This window comes from Ambystoma mexicanum, chromosome 7q, assembly GCF_040938575.1.
Source record: "Ambystoma mexicanum isolate Mex_15411 chromosome 7q, UKY_AmexF1_1, whole genome shotgun sequence".
In the NCBI taxonomy this organism is placed as follows: Eukaryota; Metazoa; Chordata; class Amphibia; order Caudata; family Ambystomatidae; genus Ambystoma; species Ambystoma mexicanum.
The window spans coordinates 977,731,504-977,759,264 of NC_090941.1; the positions used below are offsets into that span (position 1 = coordinate 977,731,504).

Genomic DNA, 27,761 nt, shown 5'->3' on the forward strand with positions numbered 1-27,761 from the left:
GACTGTGGAGGGTGAGGTACCCTGGTATGACCAACATAGGGTCAAAGGTCGAAAGGTAGAGGTCATGAGTCCCTCCTTGATCTGTAGGGCAGGAGGGGCTGCGTCACAGATGGCTAGGCTGGTTGATAATGGGGTGCTGGCCATAGTGGTGTGGGTAACTGTGGCACAAGCCTCGGAAGGATAGTTCAAGGGCAACGCGCTCGCCTTGAAAGCGAGACGACAGCAGGTTTGATCCCCGGTCCACGCTTGGAAACCTCTTGGTATTAAATATCATATCAATAACAAAAGCAAGTAAGCCGGCACGACCAAAAATACTGTGTGAACATATGATCCTAGGAAACGGATTCTGTGGTCCTGTAGCCAAAAGGCCCCACCTGGCCTGGGAGCTATCCCGAATTACCAACTGTGCCTTGACCTCTTGGGAACTTGGAAGGACCCCTCATGTAGATACATGCAAAGCACGGTAGAGTGCAATAGACATACAATGTCCAAAATCCCCGTGTTCCACAGAAAGGGTTCAAACAGCAAATCTTGATGAAACAACATTTAATTTCTACAATACAGGAAGTACATGTACAACTGGGTCCAATATGTTTCGGTTATTAGTCCTTCCTCGGGGACCATATTCTAGATAGAAAATGCAAAAAGAAAGAAAGTCAGTAAAGGTAAAACACGTGCATCTTAACAAAAATCAAATCAATGTTTAAATGTGTGTCCAATCAATACGCCACCCGGCAATGCAATGCCCCACCTGCCTGCCCGTGCACAGCCAGCAGCTCTTCTTTAGTATTCTGCAAAGTACATTCTGTGACATACATGAAATAGCCATGACAGTTGGAGAGGTGATAAGACTCTAAATACGTGTAACTCTGTACCACATACCTGGTATATAACACAACTATTCCTGTACACTTGGGAAATAGCTTGTTGGCCTCCGTGGGCCGTAGGTAAAGGAGGACGCACACCAGCAGGATTAAGTAACGCGTCTCTTTATTCAACTACAAAACGAAAGTGAGCTTTCTCCTCCCCTCCTCTGGCTCGTCACAACCCACGTGACATGTTCCCTAGGGTCCTGTCTTAAAGAGAGAGACAGGGAGCCTGGCAACAACACCCCCGGACAAATGTCCTTACGTGTGCTTTAACATTCTTCAACCAGTATTGGCGGTTTCTTGATGGTCCTTTGTGGACGCCTTGGTGGCTCTTGTGAAGAGTCACCATCTGGGGGGTCTAGCAGCTCTTCCTGTTGTCGAGCCGTATGCTCTGGATGGAATCTATGTTTCATCCCTGGCGTCATGGTATTCCGGATCTGGTTCAGGAGGTGGAGGTCTCTCCTCTTCTCCTCTGCTGGCCAGTTTAAACCGTGAGCTGTTTCTGGTTATCTCTTTTTCAGCATTCATAGCTGTTATCATTGTCCCTTTGATAGCTGTAACCTGTAGGGGCTTCGGTGCAAACTGTAGGTCAGTTTTCTTGCTTGCGTTTTGTTGGACCCAGACTTCATCTCCGTCGGTCGAGCTCCTCTTCTTTCATCTGTCGCTAGTCGTGCCTTTTCCTTCCGTTCAGCGTCCCTCCTTTTGACTTCTGAGTCTGTTTTGGGGTGGTTTGCTGGGTTGCTGACGATTCTGGTGTGGACCTGGTATTTCATCATTAGTTCGGCAGGGGTCCTGTTCGTGACCTCATGGGGCGTATTGCGATAGGCTCTTAGCATTCGGCAGAGTGCCTGATGTGGGTCAGTGCCTTCGACGCAAGCTCGTTGTAGCGTCTTCTTGATTGACGCCATGAATCTTTTCTGCCATCCTGTTGGCTTGTGGCCATTGTGGTCTAATCTTTTGGTTACTGAATCCCATGTGTTTTGCAATTATCCCAAACTCATGGCCACTGAAGGGTGGCCCATTGTCCGATTTGATTGTCTCCGGGATTCCCCATTCGCTGATGACCTCATCAAAGATGGCAGCTACCTGGGAAAATGCTGTGGACTTTGCCTTTTTCATAATAGGGAATCTGGAATGCTCGTCGATGAACAGTAGCACGTATTCGCCCGTCTCAAGGGGTCTGTAGAAATCCAGTGCAACTCTCTCCCAGGGGTGGTCTGGAATCTGTGTTGGTCAGAGCGGGACCCAGGGTTCAGCTCTGGCCGTGCATTGGCAAGCTACACAGTTCTATACCCACCGAGAACGGGAACTAGACGTGGCATCTGAGTTGCCTTTTGGTATTGTCTGCCCCTCTGTGGCCTTCGTGGGCTGACTTGATGACCTCTGAATGAGGGTTGCCGGGTTGACCAGTCGGCACCCACGTAGAAGGATAGTCTGGTCCTGTACAGCTAGCTCCGTGTGCACCTTGGCTAGCCTTTCAAGTTCATCTTTGTAAGCCCTTGGGTGTCTGAGTACAGCACGACAAAAGTCTTTTGTTCAGGGCCGTGAGTAGTGACGTGAAATCAGGGTGTTCTGCCGCTGAGATGGTTTTAATCAATGTCTTGACTTCATTGCCAACTGTGTTAAGAAACATATTGCTCAGTCTTGGCGATGTTTCTTCACCTGCTGCTGTGATGAAATTGTTGAAGTCCTCCAGCAATTCCACCCACCGGGGCCCTTTGTCGGCTTGCAGGGTCAAAGAGAACGGCGAAGGAATGTGCCATGCGGTGGCAGATGACTTTGTTGCAGGCGCTGGAGGTGCTGGGGCCTTCCCCGCTTGATCGGGAGGTGTGCTAATGTGGTGGTGGCAGGCAAAGTCAATCAGGCATTGCTCAACAGATGGCTGTAAAAGATGGCTTCTGTATTGTGGCTTACACCGAGTGTTGTGAGGGGATGGACTTGTGTGTCGCTCAGCCAGAGTTGGCACCTCTTTCAGTTGTCCTTCTATTGTGGCCAAGCACAGTTTTCCAGTGTGCGTCGGTCTTTGGCTGTTAGACTGGCTGTCCTTGCCAAGTAGAGTTGTTGTGGGTTTCCACAAGTCTGCAGGGAGCAGGCTAGGGGAAGCAGTATGTGGGGGGAAGGGCGACACCCACCTGAGCACTGCACAAGTGGAGCAGGGAGGAACCGGAACTTCGCCGCTGGCGGACTGCCACACGGCTGTGGGACGGCGCGTGTCTTCCTGCCTGCCGTCCGTCGCAGAGGATAACTTCTGGGAGGGCGGCAGAGCCCAGGATCAGGTCTGCTTTTGAGCTGCAACGTGTCAGGCGGACTGCCTGACTTTCAGTTGGTAGGTGGGGCCCGGGATCGGGGACTCCGCAGGATGTACGGATGGCGGCAAGGCCTGGGATTTGGTCTGCTGTGGGACCGCAGGTGTTGGGCGGACTGCCTGACGTGTTGGAGGAAGGCGGGGCCCGGGATCGCGTGCACCGCAGGACTCCTTGTCTGGCCACAGAGCGGCAGGATCGCCCGCGCTTGAAAGGAGGACGCTGGTTTACGAGGAGTGAGCCTCGTCGCCAGTTGTTGGCCTCCGTGGGCCGTAGGTAAAGGTGGACGCACACCCTCAGCATTAAGTAACGTGAATCTTTATTCAACTACAAAACGAAAGTGAGCTTTCTCCTCCCCTCCTCCGGCTCACGTCACAACCCACGTGAGTTGCTCCCTAGGGTCCTGTCTTAAAGAGAGAGGGAGCCTGGCAACATAGCTCAGCGTCTCGTGGTTGTTAGGTGCACTGTGGAAGAGGAAAGAAAAAGAAGGAAGGCAAAATGTACACCTGTGTGCCAAAAAAGGTAACTACGCGAGTAATGGTGTGGTGCATTAATATTGCCTTACCTCCAAGTAGGAGAAATAAGTCTGCTGAGATGCACCTCCCCGGTGTTGAGAGCTATCCCTGCTGTCGTGAATATACTAAATAGGCTGCACTCACTAATGGCAGCGTTCTTGTGCGTGATAACATCATTCGCGTTGTGACGTAACACGCTTCGTGAGAGTAAATCAAACTGTGACTGGATGCCATCTGGCAGGGTGGTGTAGGCCAGAACATTTTAGACTTTTAGAAATGCAATGGTGCAGGTCATTCTGTTTCTCAAAGGAGGCCTGCAAATCAGACATCCCCCTTCCATCATGCTCAGTGCCCAAATCATAGTGCACTCATGTGTCTTTGCTGTGAACGTCTCCTGGCATCTCCAGCAATTACCCCGCGGAGGCAGCAGGGCAGGGGAAAAGGTCATCAGTGTATTCCTGAATAGCCGATGGAACACAAAGTCCCAACAGGCAGAGGTGGCTTTTGGTTCTTCTGCACGTCTGGTCCATAACATAATAATTCTGTGTCCAAGCCACCTGGTGGCACAATAAACTATCAATATACGCCATGACTAGTTAGGACACGTAGGCCGCTGAGATTTCACACTTTTGTAGTCGCAGCATCGTGAGGCAATTCACTCATGACAGGCCTGGGTGTGTATCAGCCGTCTGCGGCTGCCCTGGGTGTACCGACAAACACCATGTGTGACCATGCCCAGGGAACTGCCCCTTTCATTCCCTGAGGAAAGCTGACACCTTGCTTCAGGCCACAGGAACCGGAAAAGGGCACAACCTCACTGGAAGGAACCATTGACAGAAGGCAACCCGGAGAGGACCCGTGTGCTCTTTTGGGGGTACGAACCTTCAAGGGACTAGCAAACACCAAGATCATGCAGGCCACTCTTCTTTTGTGTAGTCTTCTTTTTCCTTTGTGAACCCCAGACAAATCCTGCTATGCTCACTTGATGTGCTTGTCTGTGTGTTCTGTGCCCCCCTATGCATGACACCCATGTGAGAAGAGCCTCAAAGTACACAAGACATGTGTGCATGAACCAGATTGAGTCACCATGCAAGCTCGCGCACATCATACCAAACATACTCACTCAAGAATATGCCCAGGCTGGGTCTCCAGACACCTCACCATCAAAAGCAGCACGAGGCCTACCTAGAAACCATCCTGGCTCCCACTGATGTGTGTGCAACCACACTGCAGCAACAGATACTTTCCTCTGCTCCTACTAACCTGGCACCCATCCATACAAATCCATCTCTTTCAGGTTCCTAAGTCCCAAGAGGCCATGACAGTGACAACATGTGTGCTATATAATATCCACTAACAACATGGAATATTTAGGACATTAGCCAAAGTCCATATGTTATATGGATTGATAGTTTGATGTCTATGTAATTGTTTGCTCATTTTCATGTGTTTTCCTTGGACCAGTAACCTTCAGGAGAACCCAGCAGCTCGCAGCATGAAGTTAGTCACTTTCCTTTCAGCAGTGCCATTCTGTAATGCTTCGATCAGGGACGTCATTTCACCAAAATGCCAGTGGTAGCGGAAGTGACATCACACAACTCTTGACCTCTGATGACATCACAAGAAGTGATGTCATTTGACCCCACCCTGAAGTCCATCAGCTAACCAGAGCTGTATTGTCCTCTTTTTAGGGGCCGTATGGGAAAGGACTACAATCTATCACAAAAAAACGCAACCCATAAAAACGGCTTCCTTCCTTTAGGGTATAAAGCTGTCTATGACATCAGCCTCACACATACACAATCCACCCTTTCTAACTCCAGGTAGGCACACATGGTTTTTCCAAAAATATACATATTTTAATGTCTATCATATTGCATTTAAAACAATCATAAAAAAGATCATACATTTGTAAAAACAAGTGTTGTGTTTGTCTCTACTATACACCATTTCATTGCAATCAGTATACTTTTAAACACATCCTGCCGTGTTCTTATACATGACTCTTGCAAATACCCACAAACCGGTGATATGTACAAGATATAATATTCCCCTTTTGTAAGGAACACAGTGTGTCAACACTCAACATGTGTTTCTGGAATCTATACAGTTCTTCAAATACAATTCAAACCAATTGTCTTTTGTATTTTCATAGATTCTGTCTTCAGGACACATTTTCTTTCATGTCACGCAACCGTACTATGCGTGTTGCATACTACGAGCGAGGTATTCCCCCACAGATCTACAACATTAAAAAAGACAGACATACATATAAATATCTTGTGTGAGCATTGTGTAATGCATCAACAAGGCAAAAATGTAAAATACATGTTCTAACTCATCTTTTTCAAAAAACCCCAAGGAACGTGTCCCTGACTATAATTTCATCAGAGTACTCTCTTCAACAACCTCTTTTATGTTGAATATATACCTTTGCCATACTTATTTAGAACATCAACCAATTTCTCTTTTTACTTAATACTATGTAAAAAATATCTTTTTTCTCATGGCACATTGTCATCATCAGAACTTCTAATACAACAACCCTGAATATCTATTTCTACTGGGCTGATCTCAAATACCTCTTATTTTCACTTTTCCTTTGAAGAAATTCTTCTCAATTTCAGGGATCTGTCAGTTCAGCGAATACTCAGGACTGCTGTCTATCTACAAAAAAAGACACAATGCCACAAACAAGTTATAAACCCGTCTCTTTTTAAATTGTCTGACTTGCCTCTTCATCACTCTGTTTTACCAAAAAACTCTAGGCAAGGCGAGTGCAACGCAGCATATATGCATGATTTTCTGTATTCAATCGTGTTTCTTAATGGCCGTCGGTCATCGTAAAGGAGGTCCCAGATAGTTAAACCTATAACAACAACATTCTTAATGTGAATAACACCCCTCACTCTGCCTTCTTTTGTATGTTGAAAAATCCTTTCATTTACCTTTTCTTTTACCACGAGTTTATTCCGTCTCGTTTGCCTGCGCGCGAGTGTTCGTCTGCACCGGGCAATCGTATCAGCCGGTGTCACATGATTGTTATCTGCCCTATTCGCGTGATGGCGTCATGACGCTGTCTTGCGCACTTGCGCGGTAGACTACTATATTCCCAGTGAATCATGGGAAATGTAGTGTGCATCACGAAACTGTATCGCCAATGCCCAGATAGACTCAAGATAGTGCATAGAGAAGAGGATTGCATCTACAACCCACACGACTAATAGTCTCGACCACCCTAGTGGCATAGTTTTCATACTGAGTGGCACAGCCCTTGAGCACAAGTACGGCATAGTGTGTCTCAGTCTAATGTGTAGGTCTCCTTGGAAAATAGGTCGTTAAACACAGTATGTGAATTTGTTATCAGTTTTTATATCTAGCTTCTGGCGTGAATGAAGAAACGACCTATAGGGAATACTTTAATGTATGTCTCCTCCCATGTGTGTCTTAATGTATGAATAGCCCCCACTCTATGGCGATATTTAAACCGTCTTTGACTGTGTTAAGGTCATAAATCCATTTCTGCTCTGTCTTCCTTAATTTCAAATCTCTACCCCCCCCCTCTTGGGTGGGGCCCAATTACTTGGATTATGGACCAGCGAATGTCTTCATGGGTATGTTTAGCAGAAATGAAATGAGCCACAAGGGGCTTATCAGGTACCTTATTTTTAACACAGGACCTGTGTTCACAGATCCTCTGTCGTATGGGTCGTTTAGTTTTTCCAACATACAGTAAATCGCACGGGCATCTTATCACATAAATTGCCCATTTTGTGTTGCAATTCGAAAAGGTTCTTAATTTCCAATTTCTACCCTTTAAAACGATCTCCTTCATGGTGGATGTGAGATTAAATACAGAACAATTGCCACATTTGAAGTGACACACTACTGGTTGTGTGTTCCACAACGTAGACTGCATAGGGCCCTTCTGCACGGTATCCGGTTTGTATGTGTGGACCAATTTATCACGCAAGTTTGTCATGCGTTTAAAAGCAAAACGTGGTTTGATTATTGTAAAGTCCTCTGTGTTGATCATCCCCCAGTTTTTAAGTATACTCCGTCGCAGTGCATTGCTTACAGGCGAAAAAGTTGACACACATGGGATCTTATCTTCTTTCGTCCTAGGCTGTTTTTTAAGGCAATCCTGCCTATTGATGTTCCTAGCTCTCTTAAAGGATCTCCGTATTACATGAGACGGATATCCTCGGGCTTTCAGTCTGGTGGATAAGTCTTTGCTGCTCATATCAAAATCCTCTCTTTGAGTGCAATTCCTCCGAATGCATAGGAATTGACCAAAAGGTAAATTCTCACGCAAACTGGCTGGATGGTAACTGTCAAACACCAGTAGTGAGTTCTTATCCGTTAGCTTTCTGAACAATCTTGTCCCCACAGTGTTGTTTTCTCCCTTGTAGATTTCTAAATCTAGAAAAGCGATCTTCTAAGTGCTGGTTGTCATCGTGAAGTTTATGCATAGTTCTTGTTCATTTAACCATGTAAGGAACAGAGTCAAATCTTGTGCATTGCCTGACCACAACATGAATACATCGTCCATGTATCTATGCCAGGTCTTCATCAGATGTTTAAATGGGTTGTTTTCTGCATAAACTGAACGGTTTTCCAAGTCATCCATAAACAGATTGGCCAAGTCCGGGGCAAAGGTAGACCCCATACTTGTGCCATGTTGTTGTAAATAAAAAGTGCTGTTTACAATAAAGTAATTGTTAGTCAAAGCTATTTTGATGCACTCAGTAATGACATCTTGGGAAGTGATGGAACACGATCTTTCACTCCTCAACAAAACAGGAAGTGCCATTACGAAGCATTGTTTCTAAATACCATACAAAAAAATATGGTTACAATATCACTGTAAAGTGATATACATTTCATACAAGAATGGATCACCATATGTATCATTAATATCAGTGCGTATAGGCCCATATTAACAAATGACTGTGAATGCAAGCAGATGTTCAAGGCCAAACGATAATGATGTGTTATTATATAGCACTTACGCTTAAGCGCTTCATATAGAACAAACATACATACAATATAAAAACCTGTGTTGGTACTCATTTATCAATCTCAGCAGGATGAAAGGCTGAGTTGACCTTGCTGGGAGTCGAGCCTGCAACCTGCAGATCACACACACATCGCAGCAGCCAGTGCTCAACCCACTGAGCTATCTTACCAGCTATAGCTATCAGAAAACCAGCCACTCCAGAAACAAAGAGCAACATGCCAAACAGCCACAGGGGTAGCAAGGGAGGCCTCAGGGGTTGCAGTTGCGACCCCTGGCCCCCTCTAAATGATGTCCACGAGTTTGCTTACTTATGGGTAATCTTTATTACTCCTAGTCCTCCTCAGAGTTTTCAGAGCCGCCCACTGGGAACAAAGAGTAGTCAACGCCAGACCATCGTGAAACCCATCAAGAAGGAACAGAAGAACGGTCTGGATACCACAAGAAATGCACCCAGCGTCAATCGCAGGCTCTGAAATGCACCCAGTGTCAATTGCAGGCTCTTGACACTGGGTGCCTTTCTTGTGGTATCCCGACCGTTCTTCTGTTCCTTCTTGATGGGTTTCACAATGGTCTAGCGTTGACTACTCTTTGTTCCCAGTGGGCGGCTCTGAAAACTCTGAGGAGGACTAGGAGTAATAAAGAATGCAGGATGGTCTCAACTACCTGACCCGAGACACCCAAGGCTCGCAACCTTTCCCGCTCAATAGCCAGGCTGAGCAGCGGATCACATGGATTCCCAACCCCTGACCTGCTCGTAGAGGGCAGGGCCAACTCGGAATCCACCCAGGCCTCCTGGGACCGGAGGTTGAAAAGAGATGGGAACCACCCCCTGCGGGGCCAGCCGGGGGCCCACAAGGATCACAAAGGGCATGTTCTGCCTTATTTTCAGTACCACCCTGGGGACGAGGGGAATAGGAGGGAAGGCAAATAGGAAACCCAGAGGCCACTCTAGGTTCAAGGCATCCACCCCCCCCCCAAGCACCCACCATAGGGAACCAGGAGCAGAACCTGTGGTCTTTGGCAGAGGAGGGGGAAGCAAACAGATCCAAGACCAGAGTCCAGAACCTCCAACAGATCTCTGAGAACACCCTGTCCGACAAGACCACCGCATGGGAACTGAGAAAGACCCTGCTGAGAGTGTCTGCCGCAACAATCTCCACCCCCCACCCCCCGAATGGGAACTGCCTCCAGCGACAACAGATGTAGATCGGCCCAGGACCCTATGCACACTGCCAAGGAATTCAGGGACCCCAAGCCTGGTGGTTGACATAGGTCATGGTAGAAGAATTGTTGGTTCTGACCAGCACTGCCCGACCCCGGAGCCAGCAAAAGAACTGCAGCAGGACCCGGTAAATAGCTGCCAACTCCCTCCAATAGGAGGACTGGTGGGGCCCTTCCAGACCCCACCTTTCCTGCACCGTCATGGATCCCAGAGAAGCCCCCCAGCCCAGGCTGCTGGCATCGGTGGACAGGATGATCTTTGAGGGATGATCCAACCCAATCCCCTTCCGCAGGGATCCCATGTGCAGCCACCACAGGGATTAGGAAGAGGGGATCCAATGTTTCATGTGATGCACCGCCAAGGGGTGAAGATGGAGATGAGCCCAAGGGACAAGGAAAACACAAGAAGCCATGTGACCCTGCGCCACCAGCATGTCCTGTGCTGAAGCCCAACTGTGACGCAAGACGCAGGACAGAACAGCTTGGAGATGAAGGACTCTGTCCCAGGGAAGGAAGACCTTCCCCTGTCTGGTGCAGAACTGATCACTTGTGTGAACCTGGGCACGTCAGTTATGTGGCAGTGTCGATGGTTCGCTTAGGTGCTAGTTTTCGAAAGTCTTCGAAGCCTAATAACCGCAACATTCCAGGCAACATAAAACAAAACACATTTGTATTAATACTGATATATTTTTATTACAACTTGGACACGACATCCCACCCTCCTCCCCCCCACCGGGTATCCGACAACGTAAAGGATTCTGGTGTACCAAGACAGCACCTCTGTGAGGAGTCTGTGGACGGTGGGCACTAGGACCAGACAGAGCCCTGAGAAGGGGGCAGGGAGAGCGGACCAAGTGGGAGGGATGGAGACGCAAGTTTTTACAGAGTTCAAAGAGTCTCATTTGAATAGGCTCTTTTAAGGTCTTTCCCAGACTTCCAGAACCTTCTTTTGGGGGCTATATAGGCGGCAGGAAGGAGACGGGCGGCGCAGACAGAGGCGTGATTGGCTGCAACAGCTGCACGATCGTAACAGCAGCAGCACCACAGAGAGCAGTGCAGCAGCGAAAGAAAGACTTTGCAGGTAAGAAACCACAGGCAACTGCTGTGTGCTCCTGCAACTAAGCCTCAGTCAGTCAACAGTAGCAGGAGAATTAAGGAATGGCTATAGTGTCAGCCTTGCTGTGACGTAGAATTCTGAGAACTGTAGACTGGGGTTCAGTCAAGAGTTGGGGGGGGGCACATCTCAGTGTCCACTCTGTATAATGTGCAGTATATCTAGAAACCGTGATGAGGGCACTGGACAATGTCGTACACCAGGAAAGAAGGAGTGTTACCAGATGAATAGTGCCGCGTGCGCCCCTCAAAGCTCACGCACGGTGGCTTATCTGGGGCGATTCCCCGTCGATTGTTTGCAAAGTTATCAAGGGGGCAGCGGGCGAGGCTGAGTTCTGTAAGAGCGATCCAGTCCCGGGGAAGGGGTCCAGACGTGTGATCTTGTGTTGGCTTGGAAGTGTAACTCTGTCGTCTGTGAATAGATGTCCTTTTTTGCTCAAAGAGTGGGTGAAACTTTTGGGTGGAGTTCCTGTAACAGATCCGGCGGTGTGATGCCCATTGTGCTGCTTGCTGGGTCGGTGCATGGAAAGGTCGGTGCATGCAAGGGCGGGTGGGTGCATGCATGCATGCCGCAACTCCAGCCAGCGACCAATGGTTCCTTGCTCGGTTGCAGATTGAGGGATTGGTTGTGTTTGTGCTTTTGCTGGGTGTGTTCTGTGTCTGCACTGTCTCTCAACCCATCCATGGGCAACATTGCGTTAAATCAGCATTGCTTTGCCTGCCCCAGCCCAGGCGACGCGCCGCTGGCCACAAATGCGGTGTCAGAGCGGCATCGGGGACAGGGAAGCGCTGGTCGAGATTTGATCACACTTGTGATCAACCTCCCCACCCCCTCCGTCCAGGCCAGTCGAAAGTGTGGCCCTGTGGTGCTTTCCTTGAGGGCTGTCCTTTCCCATGGCCGATGGCAGCTTCCGTAGCTCTCAGGGTTTTGGGAAAGGGGAAACTCCCTCACGGCTGATATGCAGCAGAACAGCGCGCCAAGGTCACCAGCCTCGGGTGGCAACAGTGCCTTCAGCAGCCGGGCTCGTGTGGAAGGTGGCTGGAGTCTCTTGTGTGGCCTCTGCTCGCTGGCTATAAGCAGACTATACCACGATGGAGACGTGCTGTGTGCCCAGGCGGGCACACACGATCACCTTGCCAGGGAGAACGGGCAAAGTTTCTTGTGGGAAGGATAAGTTCGTGTTTAATCTGACCAGAGCACATGCATAACCATTAGACAGCGCCCCATCGATCCCTGCCTAGGTACACACTATATCAAAGCTAACCCCCCCCCCCTCCGCCCCTCGCCATCGTGCTGGTCGGCAAGGAGTAGATGCAGTTTTGGGGGGGGGGCGGGGTGGGTCCCATTGAAGTCAACTGAGAGGAACAATTCATCGAGGTGGTTTGTAGGGGTCAGAGAGGCTCATCCCATTGACGTCCATGGCCACTGTTTGGCTTTTGGGGTGAGGGGGGACTTAGACAAATGCAGGAGGCCGGGGGTGCAAGCTTATCAGGGGTCTGTATGTTACCCCGCACACTGACACCACACGTTTCAGCTGAGGGGTGCAGGAAGCAGGCTGGGGTTGCATTGCCACTGCAATCCTTCCATTACTAGCTAGTTCCCGGAGATCTGGGCAGCAGATCGACCCCCAGGGGTCTAGCTTGACGACCCGAGACCCCTGCAGCTGCCGGGTGACTTGGGAAGAGGGCAGGCTGCAAACGCAACCGTTTCTACACATGTACGGGTGTTGCTAGGCCTGGAAAAGATCTATGGGGCTGTCAGGACTGGGGGCTGGCTAGCCTTTTTGGTTGTAACCCCTGAGCTTCTATCCAGGGATACAACGAAAAGACCAGGGGCTATAGTCCCCCAACCCCCATCCCTAGAAACGCCTCTGACATGGTACCCGAGTTTCCTGCATCAGCCCCACGACGTCTCTCCCTGCCACATCAGCAACCGGTAACCAGATATCCCAGGCCCCGCCCAGGGGGGGTCTGCGGTGGTCTCACACGAGAGCCACGTGGGCGGATGAAATCCAAACCTGCCCGGCTCAGCCTCTCATCCATCCTCCAGAAGCAGAGCGCCGCCCACCGGCTCAAACCTGCCTGGGCTCGCAGCTGGATTCCAATGGACTGCTTGCCTCCGCAGGTCACACTGCGAAGACCACAAGCTCTTGCTAAGAAGACTCCCAGGTGCGGGGTGCTCCTCTCTCTCCCCATCACTCCCGCCGATCCCTGGCCCAATCGTGACACGCTGTGGTAGCTCTGGGGAGGGATGGCTTGGAGCTTGTCACTGACGAACTTCTAAACAAGCACCAGAGACTGCATGCAAAAACGAGTACCATATTTCAAACAATGGGATTTTATTGTGTGCAAAACCACGAACATCAGAGCACATTTCTAATCCTGGCCTCCCTGCTTGTTCAAAGTGTGTGACTTTAGGCATATCGACATCGCTGTATCCCCCTGTGCCTTCGTGCCTTAACCACCAAACGCAGCAGTGCTTAGAAACACACTGAGCACCAATATTAAGCGCTACATCCAATGAACCACTCCTAGAAGCCACACAAAAGCTTGGTCCGTTTGCAGGGTGTGCTGATGTCATAACTCAAAGTAAATCGCCCCAGATTGCCAAGAATTCAGAATTTGCATCACGGTGTCTTGAAACAATGTTTTAGTTCCAAAAATGAAAGTCCCCTTCTAAAATCAACAAAGCTTGAACCTAAAAATGAACCCCGATTTTGGAACTGAATCAGGTGCATGCAGGATTGCATTTTTAGAAACCATGATTGTTGGGGTATAGTTCTGTGTGTATTTGTGAGTGCACACCTGATTAAATGTACTAGTGAGCGTGCGCTTCCTGTGACAGTGTAAGTACAAGAACTGCCAGGCCTGGTGGAAAGCATCCACGGGTACCTGCCCAGACCTGTAGTGCCAGCCCTCTGCCCACCCGTTTCTCTACAGGCCTAGGCCCCCAAAGAGGACACAACTCAATGAAGCTGTATTAATGACCTTCTTCCTCCAGGACCGGCTTGATATGTCCTTTTTCTTTCAGAATGAAAAGGGCAAACGTTGACCACAGTATGAAACAATTTGAAGGTATATAGACTTCCTGCCAACACCGTTGTTTTTGAAGTGTTTGATGTCTGATCACATTGTGGATGGGCCCCGAATGGGCCATGACTTGTTATTTGTTCAAAAATGGAATGTGTTTTCCCCATCACTGGCTAGGCTATTAAATTGCAAAGTGTGAGAAATAAGTAGTGGGGTGTGTGTGGTTATAACACGGCAGCTACTGTTGTGCCAGTCAAAGGTAGGGGGGGGCACCAGGGACTAAGCAACATTCGTGTCACAGGAGATGTTGGGGGTAGGGTGCACACAAGCACACTCCCAAGTCACCACACCAAAGGTAGTACGTGTCATCTTGCTACTCATGCCAAACGTGTCTCGCAATACATGGCATAGTAGAACAGCGGCCATGGCAGAGGGCCGATAATCACCAGCATAGGCCCCCTGGCGCACACCGGTCCAATGGTTCACCTCTGCCCATCTCTGCATCGGAAGCCTCCATGGTGATAACATGGCTGTATCATGAAGGGCCTACTAGCAGTGGAGGGAGCAGGCCGGGGGTGCCACCGCCCTCCCCCCTGGTGCCCAATGAACCCCCCCACCCCCAGCCTCCTTCTTCACTGTCCCCACTGGCACTAAAAGATGCCACTGCCTACTAGAGGCCAATCCTCAGTATTAGAGCAACAATTATATAAGGGGCTGGGAGGATAGCTCAGGGGCAACGCGGCAGAGCAACACCAGTTCGAAACCCCTGTTCTAGCTTTAAGCCGGTAAAATAGCTCAGCGGGTTGAGCTCTAGCTGCAGCAAAATCTGAAGGTCGCAGGTTCGAATCCCGCAAAGGCCAGCTCAGCCTTTCATCCTTGTGAGGTCGATAAATGAGTACCAATTTCGGTTGGGTGATAATGTATGTAAATATGTGCTCTGTAAAGTGCTTTGGAATTAAGGCGCTATATAAATAACACATCATTACCATTAAAGACTAATCTCGGGATTAAGTGTGTTATAAAAGAATAATGAATTAAAGAACAGTATAACTGCCCTTTGACCCCTCCTCTTCTTGTCCGCCACTCTGTATACTTTTTTTTTTTGTGGCCGGCCGTATTGTTTTATAACTAACTTCGCCTATATAAACGCCAAACATGCATGCAGCCTTTCACAGCGTGCAGTATGATATGATAGTTTATTTATATAGCGCCTATACACAATGTGTTTCAAAGCGCTTGGGGCCGTCCCCTGTCGTATTGCATGGCACAGTGCAATCAGACGCAAGAGCCTCGTTAAACATCCCTGTGTTTTTCCCCAGCACACACAGCGTACGCTGGGATTGGAAGTGTTAATGTCTGTAAGGGGGGGAGGAAAGGGAGGTTTCCTCTGGGCCTGGAGCAGACGACCCCTCCCTGTGTCTGTGCTCGTCAGAAGTGGGAGCCGGCCGGGGCAGGCACGGATGCTGCGTTGTTTGGGCTACAGAGGCTCGCGAAGAGGGGCGAAGTTTCCAAACTGAAGTGGGTCTTCGGGGCGCTGAGCCAGGCGCAGATCCGGCGACACTCCTGCTTTTGGAAGCCTGGTTTATAGGTATTTATTTTAGGGGCAGCCGGGCAGGAGTAGACCGCCGTACTCTTATAAAACGCAGTTCCTTTTATGCCCGCAGCAGGCTAGTGCCGTGGTGTCCCAGCAGGGAGGGCGGGGGCAGGGTTATTGGGGGGGGGGGGATACGAAGACAACGGGAAGTCATGTGGCACTTGTAAATCAAAATGATGAGCGCTGTAGGCTGAGGCGTTGCTAGGGGGGGGCTAAGGGGGCTATAGCCCCTGGTCTTTTGGTTGTAGCCCCGGATAGAATCTCGGGAGCTACAGCCAAAAGGCTAGCTAGACCCCAATCCCAACAGTTCCAACATCAGAGTAGCCCCAGGTCTTTTCCAGACCTAGCAACACCCCTGGCTGCAGGCACCAGCCTGCCTACATGTACAAAACGCAGCACCAGTCAGAAAAAACTTCATATAGACCGATGTTTAACGAGAACACAAAATCATAGCTGAAGGCAAACTTGGTGCAATACAAACTCGGGGCGGAAAACAAAAGTTATCCACAAACGCAAGCACCGAACTAAGTTTCATAACAGCTTGCTAAAGGGTGCCAGAGTTGGGAATCCGGGAAGCTCTACTGGAAAAAAATGGCAGTTCCCTGGACCACAAAAGCGAAGGCAGAGCCAGGGACTGGCAGCCAGATAAATATGCAGGAATGTTGGCAAGGACCACTTTGTGGCGAGGAGACAGCAGAGCGTGCACACGACTCCGGCCACTAGAGGGAGCTATTTTCGTTATCGCGAGACAGGAAACATAGGTTCCAATGAATGACGGAGGTGAATTATTTTTCAGTGCCAACCAAGAGACCCCCACCAGGAGCACCCTACCCATTGCCAGCCTTTTAGCCAACAGCTCTGGGACTAGTTTCACTATTTCTTAGTTATAAGTGTGGCTCTGCCTATCCCAGAAGTCAAAGCGGTTGGTTAAAAAGCCAGTAGGGGCTAAATGCCGTAAGGCTAGTTGGCAACTTCAACGACCCAGAAAGGGTGACGTACGTGAACGCTGCAGAAATACAAAGCCGAACTCCCCTCTTATAAAAAAAAAAGTGCAGACGAGATAAAACAAGCATTGGCAAAGCCATTATGCCTGGCTTCCTAGGCGTACATTCTCTTTGTCCCGTGTCCCAGGCCAGACCTTAGAAAACCAAGAGCAAAAATAGCATCATTCAGAACACAATTGAAGAAAATAAAAATCGATGTACCAAGCAGCAGGGAAACAAAACATGTTTTTAAAAGTGTCATTTATACCCCACACCCCCTTCACTCCCACGTTGACAGCCCACTCTCTCCTGCAAATCGGCCAAGGGGCTTACGGAACTTTAAGCTGGATGCACCCATTCTGCATGGCAGAGCAGCTGACTGGCACTAGGGCCCCTCTAATATGTATCATCAACAACTCTGGCAGCAGAGGGCTAATGCTCTCTCGACCAGACATTTAGGAAAAAAGACTGAATAGAATGCCACATCGAGACAGTCCAAGAAGTTCAAGCTTCATAGATCATTTCCAGCCATTAGCATTTTGTGTTTCCCAAACCTTTTTTTAACTCAAGATGGCCAGATGGCCTTGAAGGTCAAATGAGGTCCTCTTTTTTTTCAGACACTTCTTATTAGGGCCTTCTTATTTCCTTGGTGTCAATTTTCTCTCTATGGAACTCCAAGCTAAACATTTACGAAATGTACTTCTTTCCCTTTTCCATATATGGTAAAGTGAAAGACGCTCTTTAAAGAGTGTTAGAGGGGTTTCAGACATTTCGGATTTTTGCAATCTGCACGGCTCTCAGATTTATGATTGCAAATCTGTGTTTTGTTTTTTCCTTTCTTGTAGGATTGCAGTGCTGTCGGGTCATTCTGAAGCCATGTGGTTGACCAGACTTGTCCTCCTCAGCATCTTGCTTGCTGTCAATGCAGGAGTCAATAAGAAGCCAGCAGCTAAGCCTGCGGCCGATAAGCCAGCAGCTAAACCGGCAGCAGCTAAACCGGCAGAAGATAAGCCGGCAGCTGATGGTGCGGCAGAGATTAAGAAACTGAGTGAGAAGGCCACCGCCCTGGCGGATAAAAGTGCAACACTAGGGTTCAACCTCTACCAGACGATGGCCAAGGACAAGAACATGGAGAACATCCTCGTTTCCCCTGTGGTGGTGGCCTCCTCGCTGGGCTTGGTCTCGCTCGGAGGCAAGGCCAGCACGGCCACCCAAGCCAAAGCCATCCTGAGTGCCGACAAGCTCCAAGACGAGTACGTCCACGCTGGGTTGTCTGAGCTTCTGAATGAAGTCAGCAACTCCACCGCCCGCAACGTAACCTGGAAGATGGGTAACCGCCTCTACGGCCCGACGTCCATCAACTTTGCAGACGACTTTGTGAAGGACAGCAAGAAGCACTACAACTACGAGCATTCCAAGATCAACTTCAGAGACAAGAGGAGCACCTTGAAATCCATCAACGAATGGGCATCGCAGACCACCGACGGCAAGCTTCCAGAAGTGACCAACGATGTTCAGAATACGGATGGGGCTCTGATTGTCAACGCCATGTTTTTCAAGCGTAAGTAACATTGGGCAAGAAAGCAGATTCGATGCCTGGGTGTCAATTAGTTGGGGTTGAAGGTATCCTGTAAACATAGTGCATAGAAGTGTTTAGGCTCAGCAGTTGCGGCTTCATCTTTCATTAATATCCCTTGTTTGTATTGTCTGTTGTAGCGCACTGGGACGAAAGATTCCATCACACCATGGTCGATAATCGCGGCTTCATGGTGAGCCGTTCCTTCACAGTTGGAATTCCCATGATGCACCGTACAGGTAGGTTTACTTGTTTTCACATCGTTCCTCGCGGAGGAAAAAAAAATCAAAAAACCTTTTGGCTAACAGGCAACACCTTCAACGAATCACTGGCTCATGAGGATAGAAAGAAGACTTATCATTGGCCTCTGTGATTGGAATCTTTCTTTACTGCATTCCAACTTCAAAGCACAGATACACTGATTTTAGCATTGTGGAAAACCCCAAGCCTTTGCAGGGGAACATAACCTTTCCTGAGAGTAAGTAATAAAAAAAGGTCACATTTTGCATCAACACTTCATGTTGGGTTCCTCTGGCCTCTAAGAATTTTAGTAGCCAGTGTTATTACCTCATTATAATGGTACTCAATGTATTGACCTGAGAAGGAAGCAGGGATGAATGTTGTGCCGGGGTTAAAGCCTGTGGTGTCAGGTTGCGCTCGGCTCTCTGAAGCAATGGCTTAACTAAGTGAGCTATTTTACCACCTAATATAGAGGCCTCTTTTTAGTAAAATAAAGAACACAATAAATGGTGTAAAAGGAATAACTACTCGGAGAGACGTGCAGCCTCATTTTGCAATAGGCACAGCAGGAAATAGTGGGGTAAAAAGCCACAGAGGTAGTACTTGTATGCCTCCATTTCCTGCTCCTGCCTATTTGTAGGCTGACACAAGGCCGAGGAGGAGTACGGAGCGGAGATAAGATCTCGGCGTGCTAGGGTGACCAGACATCCAGGTTTTGCCGGGACTGTCCTGGAATTTGGTACTCTGTCCCCCTTTCTAAAGATTATGTTCCATTGGAAACTGCAGTGGTCCCGGTTTTTGGTAGCAGGTCTTGATAGCTGGCAGGCAGGAGTGCACAATCTCGCACAGAATAAGTGCTGCATTTTACAACTTAAGATAGTTGGCCTTATTACGGGTTTGGCGGTAAGCCTGCTGTTGTTACGGCGGCTTGCCGCCGGACCCGTTAAAAAATGACTGGCGCCTGGCTTCCCGGTGCCACCGGGCTGTTAAGAGACCGGCGCCCGGGAAGTCAGGCGCCGGTAATTTTGTAATTCCCATTGAGTCCAATAGGACTCAATGGGAATGGGGAACACGGAAGCACTGGCACCGTTTATAACGGTGCAGGTGCTTCTGTGAAACTCCACGGACGAGTGCCGTTCCACCCGCCAGGTGTGACGGCACCCACCTGCGGAGTCGTAGTGTGCCGGTCCGTAAACAACATTGTCAGTAAGCTTACCTGCACAGTAGTTTCCGGACTGGCACACTCATAATGAGGCCCAGTGTTAGTTTGTGATACATTAATTACAATATGTGTTTATTTGAACAGTAACGCTTAAACCCCCTTCTCCTCCAAATGCTACTGAAGTGCAGTGCCTTGACAGCCACTTTCAAGAGCTAGTTCTACTTTCATGTTACTTGCCCAGTCCCGTTTTTTTACTTTTTAAATCTGGTCACCCTACTCCTGCATGCTCACATCTGCCACCTGGCGTGAGCACTTGGTTTTACGCCTGCATGAGGTTTTCATGGAAGCATAAAAGGGCTGGACTCATATGGGATCTGCCTCAGTTTTGCACCTGCGCAGAAGGCGGGTTCCATGGGAATCCATTGGCAATCACCACAAGCAAAGCCTTTCTACAAGCAGCTTTTACTTTTCCTCAAGACAGAGACGAAAATGAAAGGCGGAAAGCGAGTTCACCTTGCCTTTACCCTTTCCTCCCCCCCTCCACCCTGTGAAGGTTTAGAATTGCACGCAGGGGGGCCCACAGCACGCAAGTGTTAACGTTGCTGATCCTCGGCAAGCAGTTTGCATTTTTAATAAATGACTGTTGATGTTTACGTGAGAATCAGAGGGTCTGCATCCCTCCTCTCTTCTCCATAGCCCTTTCAGGGCCCCTCATGGCTTGACTCTTCTATCTTCAATATTTAACATTTGCCACAGCGACCCCCCCATGCAGCAACACAAGAGCACGCCGAGCCGTAGACCATCATGCAAGACATTGGACGTTTCTTACATGGAAGATACTACTCTATGTGACAGTGGCTTTCACACGCTCTATCCTATATGAAAAGCAAGCATTTTGCTGTGCATGCATACTGTAGTCATGGCGATATGGCGGTTGGCACGTAGCAGGCATCACACACAACAGCAAACATCCTCTGTAGGTCGCATCCCATATCAAAACACTTGCACCACGCACTTAGACTATGGTTGCTTGCATGCACTTTATTTGAGTCTTGCTCACATGTCTATGCATTAAGCACACCATTCATGAAAAGCTGCAGACTCTTACGCACAGAAGACAATTACCAACCTAGTACCACTCGATCACACACAGGACTATTCCCAACATAGTCCCACTCCATTACGCACAGAAGATCATTCCCAACATAGTCCCACTCCATTACGCACAGAAGACCATTCCCAACATAGTCCCACTCCATTACGCACAGAAGACAATTCCCAACATAGACCCACTCCATTACGCACAGAAGACAATTCCCAACATAGTCCCACTCCATTACGCACAGAAGACAATTCCCAACATAGTACCACTCTATTAATCACAGAAGGCAATTCCCAGCATAGTCCCACTCCATTACGCACAGAAGATCATTCCCAACATAGTCCCATCCCAGTCCATTACACACATAACACAATTCCCAACATAGTCCCACTCCATTACGCACAGAAGATCATTCCCAACATAGTCCCACTCCATTACGCACAGAAGACCATTCCCAACATAGTCCCACTCCATTACGCACAGAAGACAATTCCCAACATAGACCCACTCCATTACGCACAGAAGACAATTCCCAACATAGTCCCACTCCATTACACACAGAAGACAATTCCCAACATACTACCACTCTTTTAATCACAGAAGGCAATTCCCAACATAGTCCCACTCCATTACGCACAGAAGATCATTCCCAACATAGTCCCATCCCAGTCCATTACACACATAACACAATTCCCAACATAGTCCCACTCCATTACGCACAGAAGACAATTCCCAACATAGTACCACTCTATTACGCACAAATTCCAACATAGTCCCACTCCATTACGCACAGAAGACAATTCCCAACGTAGTCCCATCCCAGGCCATTACGCACAGAACACAATAACCAACATAGTCCCACTATAATACACACAGAACACAATTCCCAACATAGTCCCACTCCATCACGCACAGAAGACAATTCCCAACATAGTCCTACTCCATTACGCACAGAAGGCAATTCCCAACATAGTCCCACTCCATTACGCACAGAAGACAATTCCAACATAGTCCCACTCCATTACGCACAGAAGACAATTCCAACATAGTCCCACTCCATTACGAACAGAAGACAATTCCCAACATAGTCCCATCCCAGTCCATTACACACATAAGACAATTCCCAACATAGTCCCACTCCATTGCGCACAGAACACAATTCCCAACATAGTCCTACTCCATTACGCACAGAAGGCAATTCCCAACATAGTCCCACTGCATTACGCACAGAAGACAATTCACAATACAGTCCCACTCCATTACGCACGGATGACAATCCCCAATATAGGTCCCACCCCAGCCAGCATCCTGGTAACCTATGCATTTACTGTGTCCGTTCGCACCCTGTGATGCTATAGTGAGGCACTAGGTACAAGCAAAGCACTAGAAGAATATACAAGTGACATAACATTATAAGTGTAATGAAACCTAAGTGGCACAGCAAATATCACCATGTAAGCTGACGGAACAGAATTGCACGCAGGTAGGAACTGCGGAAGAAAATAGTTATTGCTATGCTTTGGTGTCATGGCAGGAAGAGGGGCATTGCATTAATTCCAACTCCAGCTGACTACTGTTCCACAAGAGTGTGGCAGAGGAGAAGCTGTGGGAGCATGCTCAGAGCCAGCAGAAAGCAACAACATGGCTAATCCTATAAAGTATACCCTTTAGTATTGGCCCAACTACATGGTCCTAGCCTCCATCTGTTCACATCTCATTCTGAGGCGAAGCTTTGCCGGGCCTTACTAATCTCCCCTGGCAGCATCACCCACTACATGACAAGGCTTCAAGCTTCAGAAAGAAATGCCTTTAATCCATAACAGTGGCACTGCACCTGCGAGGCATCCCTTCCCAGACTGGCGAGGGGCAGTGCCACCATTAAGGCTGAAAAGGCAAGGTGCTGTTCCCTGCCAAGCAAACATTTAGAAAATAAATGCAGTGATCAGCACAGCGGGGATGCTTGTAGCCCGTTGAGCCGGGGCTCATCAAGGGTTCATGGCCTAACGAGCTGGCAAGCGATCCTGTCTTTAGGCCACAACCCCTTCATGAGCCCCGGCTCTTTTTTCCAGTGCAATTTAAGGAAGACACTGCTCAAAATTGACTCATAGACCATAACATTCTATGTACAGCAAGTCATGCTTGAGGTGTCCATAAACATATCTTTTGTTTGCATTACATCAGTTGGAAAATGACCTCCAGTGTGTGCCTGATCCATAAACATTTTGACATGATTTGGGAGGGCATTTTATGCTAATCTGTGCTTGGCGTGGAAGCAAACTTTTCAAAAATCCTCTGTGTAAGGCCTGGTTGCAATTTGGCCCAAGGCCTCAAATCTCCAGGGAATTGAACTAATATTGAGTTTCAATGCCTTGTTAATGATTGAGACAATAAAATGGCTAGCAGGTTTTTTCATGGTACCCATCTATCTAACCACAGCCGACTGCTTGCATTTTCGGCTGGGACATTTTACCACAACAGAAGGGAGGCGGGTAGCGGGACGGGCTGGTGAACTAGGGAGTGGTGGGGGTGAAGTAAGGGTACTGGGGGTGGTTCTTATAATAGTGGCACAGGGTCTAGCCCGCTATAGAAATTGACAGTAACATGTCCCAGGCAGAAAGATGGGTGGGTGGATCCTTTCGTATGCCCTACCATGTCATGCGCTGTACATTCTGTCATGCTCCACAATGAGATTTAAGTAACCATGCATCGTCTTGTAGAACAGTATTTGCAGGGATTCATGTTTCTGGATCTGGTCTGTCCTTAGGTCTGTACAGTTATTATGACGATACGGCCAACGCGCTCCAGATCGTGGAGATGCCGCTTGCCCACAAGCTGTCCAGTATGATCTTCATCATGCCGAACCACGTCGAGACCCTTGACCGCGTAGAGAAGCTGCTGACCAGAGAGCAACTGAAAACCTGGCTGGGCCAGCTTCACAAGAGAGCCGTGGCCGTCTCCTTGCCCAAAGTCAGCATGGAAGTTAGCCACGATCTTCAGGTATTGCCTTCTTCAAATACAGACATCCTTATTACATGCTTACGCAAATGGGGTTATTGGTTACTGCCTTCTGTTAGTAATAAAAGGTGCCCATCATATGTGTAAGCCAGCCCCTTGAGCACACCGCTGCCATTGAGCACTGTAGCTGTTACTGTGCCACATTTGACAGAGCTCTGTGATGGAAGGTGTGTTAGATATGTTTAAACTGAAGAAGGATCTTGGGCAGAGGCGTCACTGGGGGACTTGTGGGTGGGCTATAGCCCTGGGTCTGCTAGTTGTGCCACCGCATAGAAGCTCCGGGGCTACAACCAAAAGACTAGCTAGCCCAGAGTCCCGACAGTCCTGACATTAGCGTAGACCCGGATCTTTTCAAGACCTAGTAACACCCCTGGTCTTGGGTAATGGGTGTCAGGATTTTTAATTGGCCCTGCTAGTACAGGTGAGGTTAATCGCAACATACGTAGGCCAATTAATTTTATTTTTGAAGATGGAGGGAGAAGTAAAAGCCACACAAAAGAAGAAACAGTTGCATCGATTTCTGAGACATGTTGATAGTGACTGGCAAGTGGCAACGCTGGAATAACTCCTCAGATTCCTCAATTCCTTGTCCCCTTAACAGGGCCCTCACCTGCGACATAGCTCAGCGTCCTGTGCACGCCTGTTACTGTCCCTGCTGGTGCAACATGCAGGTCCTTGCCACGCTGCATGCCACATGCATGTCGGTCTGAAGAGCAAGTTTTCCTCCAGAGTGAATATACAGGTCTATAAGAAAGCCATTGTATTTCAACCATCCAGTATTCCAGTATTGAACATCTGGCCGGTGTGCACCACATTTAAATTAACAGGCCATTAGCAACTCTCAGTTACAGGCCATTAGTGACCGCAAAACTAGCTGGTAGCAACCCAAAAAGTGGCTGAAGTGGTTTGTGTCGGAAAGCAAATTAATATAGTCAGAATTATTAAGGATGGTGGAATTATAATGACCAGCTAGTAGCAAATATTACCTTAGCAGGCCAGTAGTGACCGCAATTAAATTAGTAGGCAAGTGGAGGGTCAGACCCATCACATGTGATGTTTTCCATGAGGACGGGGGGCGGGATGTACAGCAGTAAATGTGCTGGCAGCCATCTTGTGGACAGAGAGTTTTAGACTTCAGAGGGCAGATCAGCTGAGCAGATAAGACCCTTATTGTTTCGCCACTATCAAAACATCAATTTGTATCTGGCTGACGTCACTGTGTTATTAATCTTGGAGGCAGGTTTCAGGTGGATCATTATGACAGGGGCAAAGGTGTCAAGGGTGTTACTTAGAGATGGAAAGGTGCAGGTTAGCAAGGACTGAGTCAGAGGGAGAGTCAGAAGCAGGGCTGGCGGTTGAATGATTGCTAAGGTGGTTGGCCGTGCTGGGGGTGGCTCAGAGGGCCAAGGGACCACAAGCGGGAGGAGAGAATATAGTGATCAGACCAGCAGAGGGGAGTGGTGACCAGGTTAGAGATAGGGATGTCACGAAAGATGAGGGCGTCTAGAGTTTGTCCGGGCTAAGTGGGTTGGGCCGGAAGCAAGAATAGTGGAATAGTAAGAGAGAGGGAGTCACGGAGTACACAGAACTGCGGTGCAGAGAGCCTGGGAAGGGAGGTCAGCATTTCATGTTACTTGTGAACACTACTTGCTATGCCAACATGGTACAGTTACAGGTACACGCTGCCAGGCATGCAAGCATGTCAGGTAGTCTTTAATTGTGCACGCTGCTTGCATGCGAGCATGGCAGGCAGCATGTACAATGGATCCCTATGGGGCCGTCAGCTTTATTCTGGTTCATAAAGCCAGCGGCCCCATAGGGATCTCCAGCAATTGCGTCGGCATGAAAATCCATGCCAGCGCAAATGCTGAAGCATTTGTATGGAGCAGAGGAAGGGAGGCGGCAGAAACACAAGTTGCGTTCTGCCCCTCTCCACCGTACAAATCCCAGAAAAAGAGCTGAAACGTGAATTAATGGCATATAAGCCTTGCGCAAGGCTTGTACGTCATTTTCTAGGAGCACTTAATGTAAATGTATGAGCTCCAGACAGTGTGGCCTGCAAAGATTTATATTTCAGTACATTGTTTTGTATCAAATTTGTAGTATGAAGGTGTTGTGACGTTGAACTAGCATGTACAAATCAATACGTTGGCTGTTAGAGTTCTAGTGCATCTTTACCTACAGGCCGAACCTTGGATGGGAAACCAAGGTTTTTGTGATTTGTTGCAAACCTGTTTCTTTTCTGACGCGCCTAGTAACGCAAAAATATTTTTCTTTCAGAAACATTTGGCTGATCTTGGCTTGACCGAAGCCAGCGACAAGGCCAAAGCCGACTTATCCAAGATCTCTGGCAAGAAGGATCTCTATCTGGCCAGCGTCTTTCATGCCGCTGCCCTGGAGTTTGACACTCACGGAAACCCTTTCGACGCCGACATCTATGGCCGCGAAGAACTGAGGAACCCCAAGCTCTTCTATGTCGATCATCCCTTCATCTTCCTCATCAAGGACAACAAAACAGACTCCATCCTTTTCATTGGCCGGCTAGTGAGGCCCAAGGGTGACAAAATGCGCGACGAGTTATAGTGATTCCTGTTTCCTTGTCATTGTGAAGGGGGATGTGTTGTATTTTTCTCATTGAGAAGGCCAGGGTGCTAGTTGGGTCCCATCATTTTCTAATGAATGTCAACGCCGAGTTCACCCCCCTAGACGCCAACACATTTTAATAGGAGTGATTTAAAGGTTGGTACTGCCCCCAAATATCTATGGAATGCCATGAACATGTCCTGAGGGGGGCCCATAGCACATGGGCCTTATGTTCTTGTCATCTTTAAATAATTGTGCATACGTAGCAGGGGGTGTTGCTAGGTCTGGAAAAGATCCGGGTCTACGCTAATGTCGGGACTCCAGGCTAGCTAGCCTTTTGGTTGTAGCCCCTGAGCTTCTATCTGGGCTACAACTAAAAGACCCGGGGCTATAGCCTCCCTCTGCCCCCCCTAGCAATATGTGGACATTTTATAGGTCGTGTGATTGTTTACATAGACCATCTCCCACAAAACCAAAGAAGAAAGTCCCATGGAGAAATAAGCATTACCCTTTTGGACCTTTGAGGGGCGAACAGTTTGCACATTACTCTGGAGGCTGTATAATTCTCTTGATTGTAGGCTGACTTGTATATGTGTATATAGAACTTGTTAGAGAGTCCCATCACCTCGTATTTAAATCTGAGAACTTCAGTCGGCAAAAGGAATTACTTTTGAAAATGTCAAATTCTACCCCTCGCCGAAGACTAGAAATTGAATGAAGATTTACTTTTTTTTCTCCTGTCTCTTTTTCAGAGATAGAAGGGGCGGGGGGTTTAAGTGACTAACAACGTACACAATTGGCAATATAAATTGCAAGCTAGAGAACAAGTCAGCCAAAGAGAGAATTGAAGTCTCCTGTGCCTCGGTGGAAAGCGTTTTGGTCATTTGGGGGGGGTTGAATGGATGATTACAACAAACCTTGCGGGGGCGCTGGTCTTGGAACAGTCCACCTGTGCGCATGATGACCACATTGTGGGGGTGCAGTTGAAAACTATGCAGTGTTCCACGTATGCAATCAGGGATCTACCATGTTTCCCTGAATATGGGGGCAAGGCATTTTAAGGGGTGTGGTAGGGCAAACATGGTTTGTGTGTATTGAGAATTGTGAGTTATTTTGTATGGAGATTTGTGTTTTGCAATAAAATTAACACCAATACAAAAATATACTTTTGTGTCCAGAGGTGATTAGCTTGCCCAGTATAGAAACAAAATGAAAAGGTGCTAAAGTATAAGCTTAGTTATCCGGCACTCCGTTACCCACAATGCTCTTTTAACAACACCTGTCATGGCCATTCATAGTAGCATTCAGGATATTAAAATGCTGCTTAAGAAAGTGTAAAAATCTGGATTAGAGAGCATTGCAGATGGTAGAGTGCAAGTATATGGAGAAGTCCAGGATGCCTTTTCACCTGCATTTTCAGCTGTTTCCTGGCTCT

General features: G+C 48.3%; 1 protein-coding gene and 1 long non-coding RNA gene across 5 annotated transcripts in view; one reads left to right on the plus strand and one right to left on the minus strand.

Annotated features, from left to right (window-relative positions):
• Positions 1-534: 534 nt before the first annotated feature.
• Positions 535-27,761, minus strand: part of LOC138528443 (uncharacterized) — a 39,490-nt gene continuing 12,263 nt past the window's right edge. The window contains exons 2-3 of one of the 2 annotated variants that reach the window (XR_011284145.1): positions 6,270-6,354; positions 535-627 (exon numbers count right to left, since the gene is read on the minus strand). This is a non-coding gene — a long non-coding RNA (uncharacterized lncRNA). Of the gene's footprint in view, positions 628-5,244; positions 5,930-6,269; positions 6,355-27,761 lie in introns of those variants that run through there. The other variant, XR_011284146.1, reaches the window with a different exon arrangement.
• On the plus strand, positions 10,832-27,489 carry SERPINH1 (serpin family H member 1). 3 transcript variants are annotated; one of them, XM_069640076.1, is made up of 6 exons: positions 10,835-11,009; positions 14,073-14,116; positions 17,494-18,209; positions 18,365-18,463; positions 23,493-23,725; positions 26,024-27,489. In XM_069640076.1, the coding sequence occupies exons 3-6, from the start codon at positions 17,525-17,527 to the stop codon at positions 26,324-26,326; spliced, it is 1,320 nt and encodes a 439-aa protein (XP_069496177.1). In that variant the 5' UTR covers positions 10,835-11,009; positions 14,073-14,116; positions 17,494-17,524; the 3' UTR covers positions 26,327-27,489. The 3 variants fall into 3 exon arrangements, with proteins under 3 accessions (XP_069496174.1, XP_069496177.1, XP_069496176.1); XM_069640073.1 differs by lacking the exon at positions 14,073-14,116 and having other exon boundaries at positions 10,832-11,009; XM_069640075.1 differs by lacking the exons at positions 10,835-11,009; positions 14,073-14,116 and adding an exon at positions 15,399-15,659.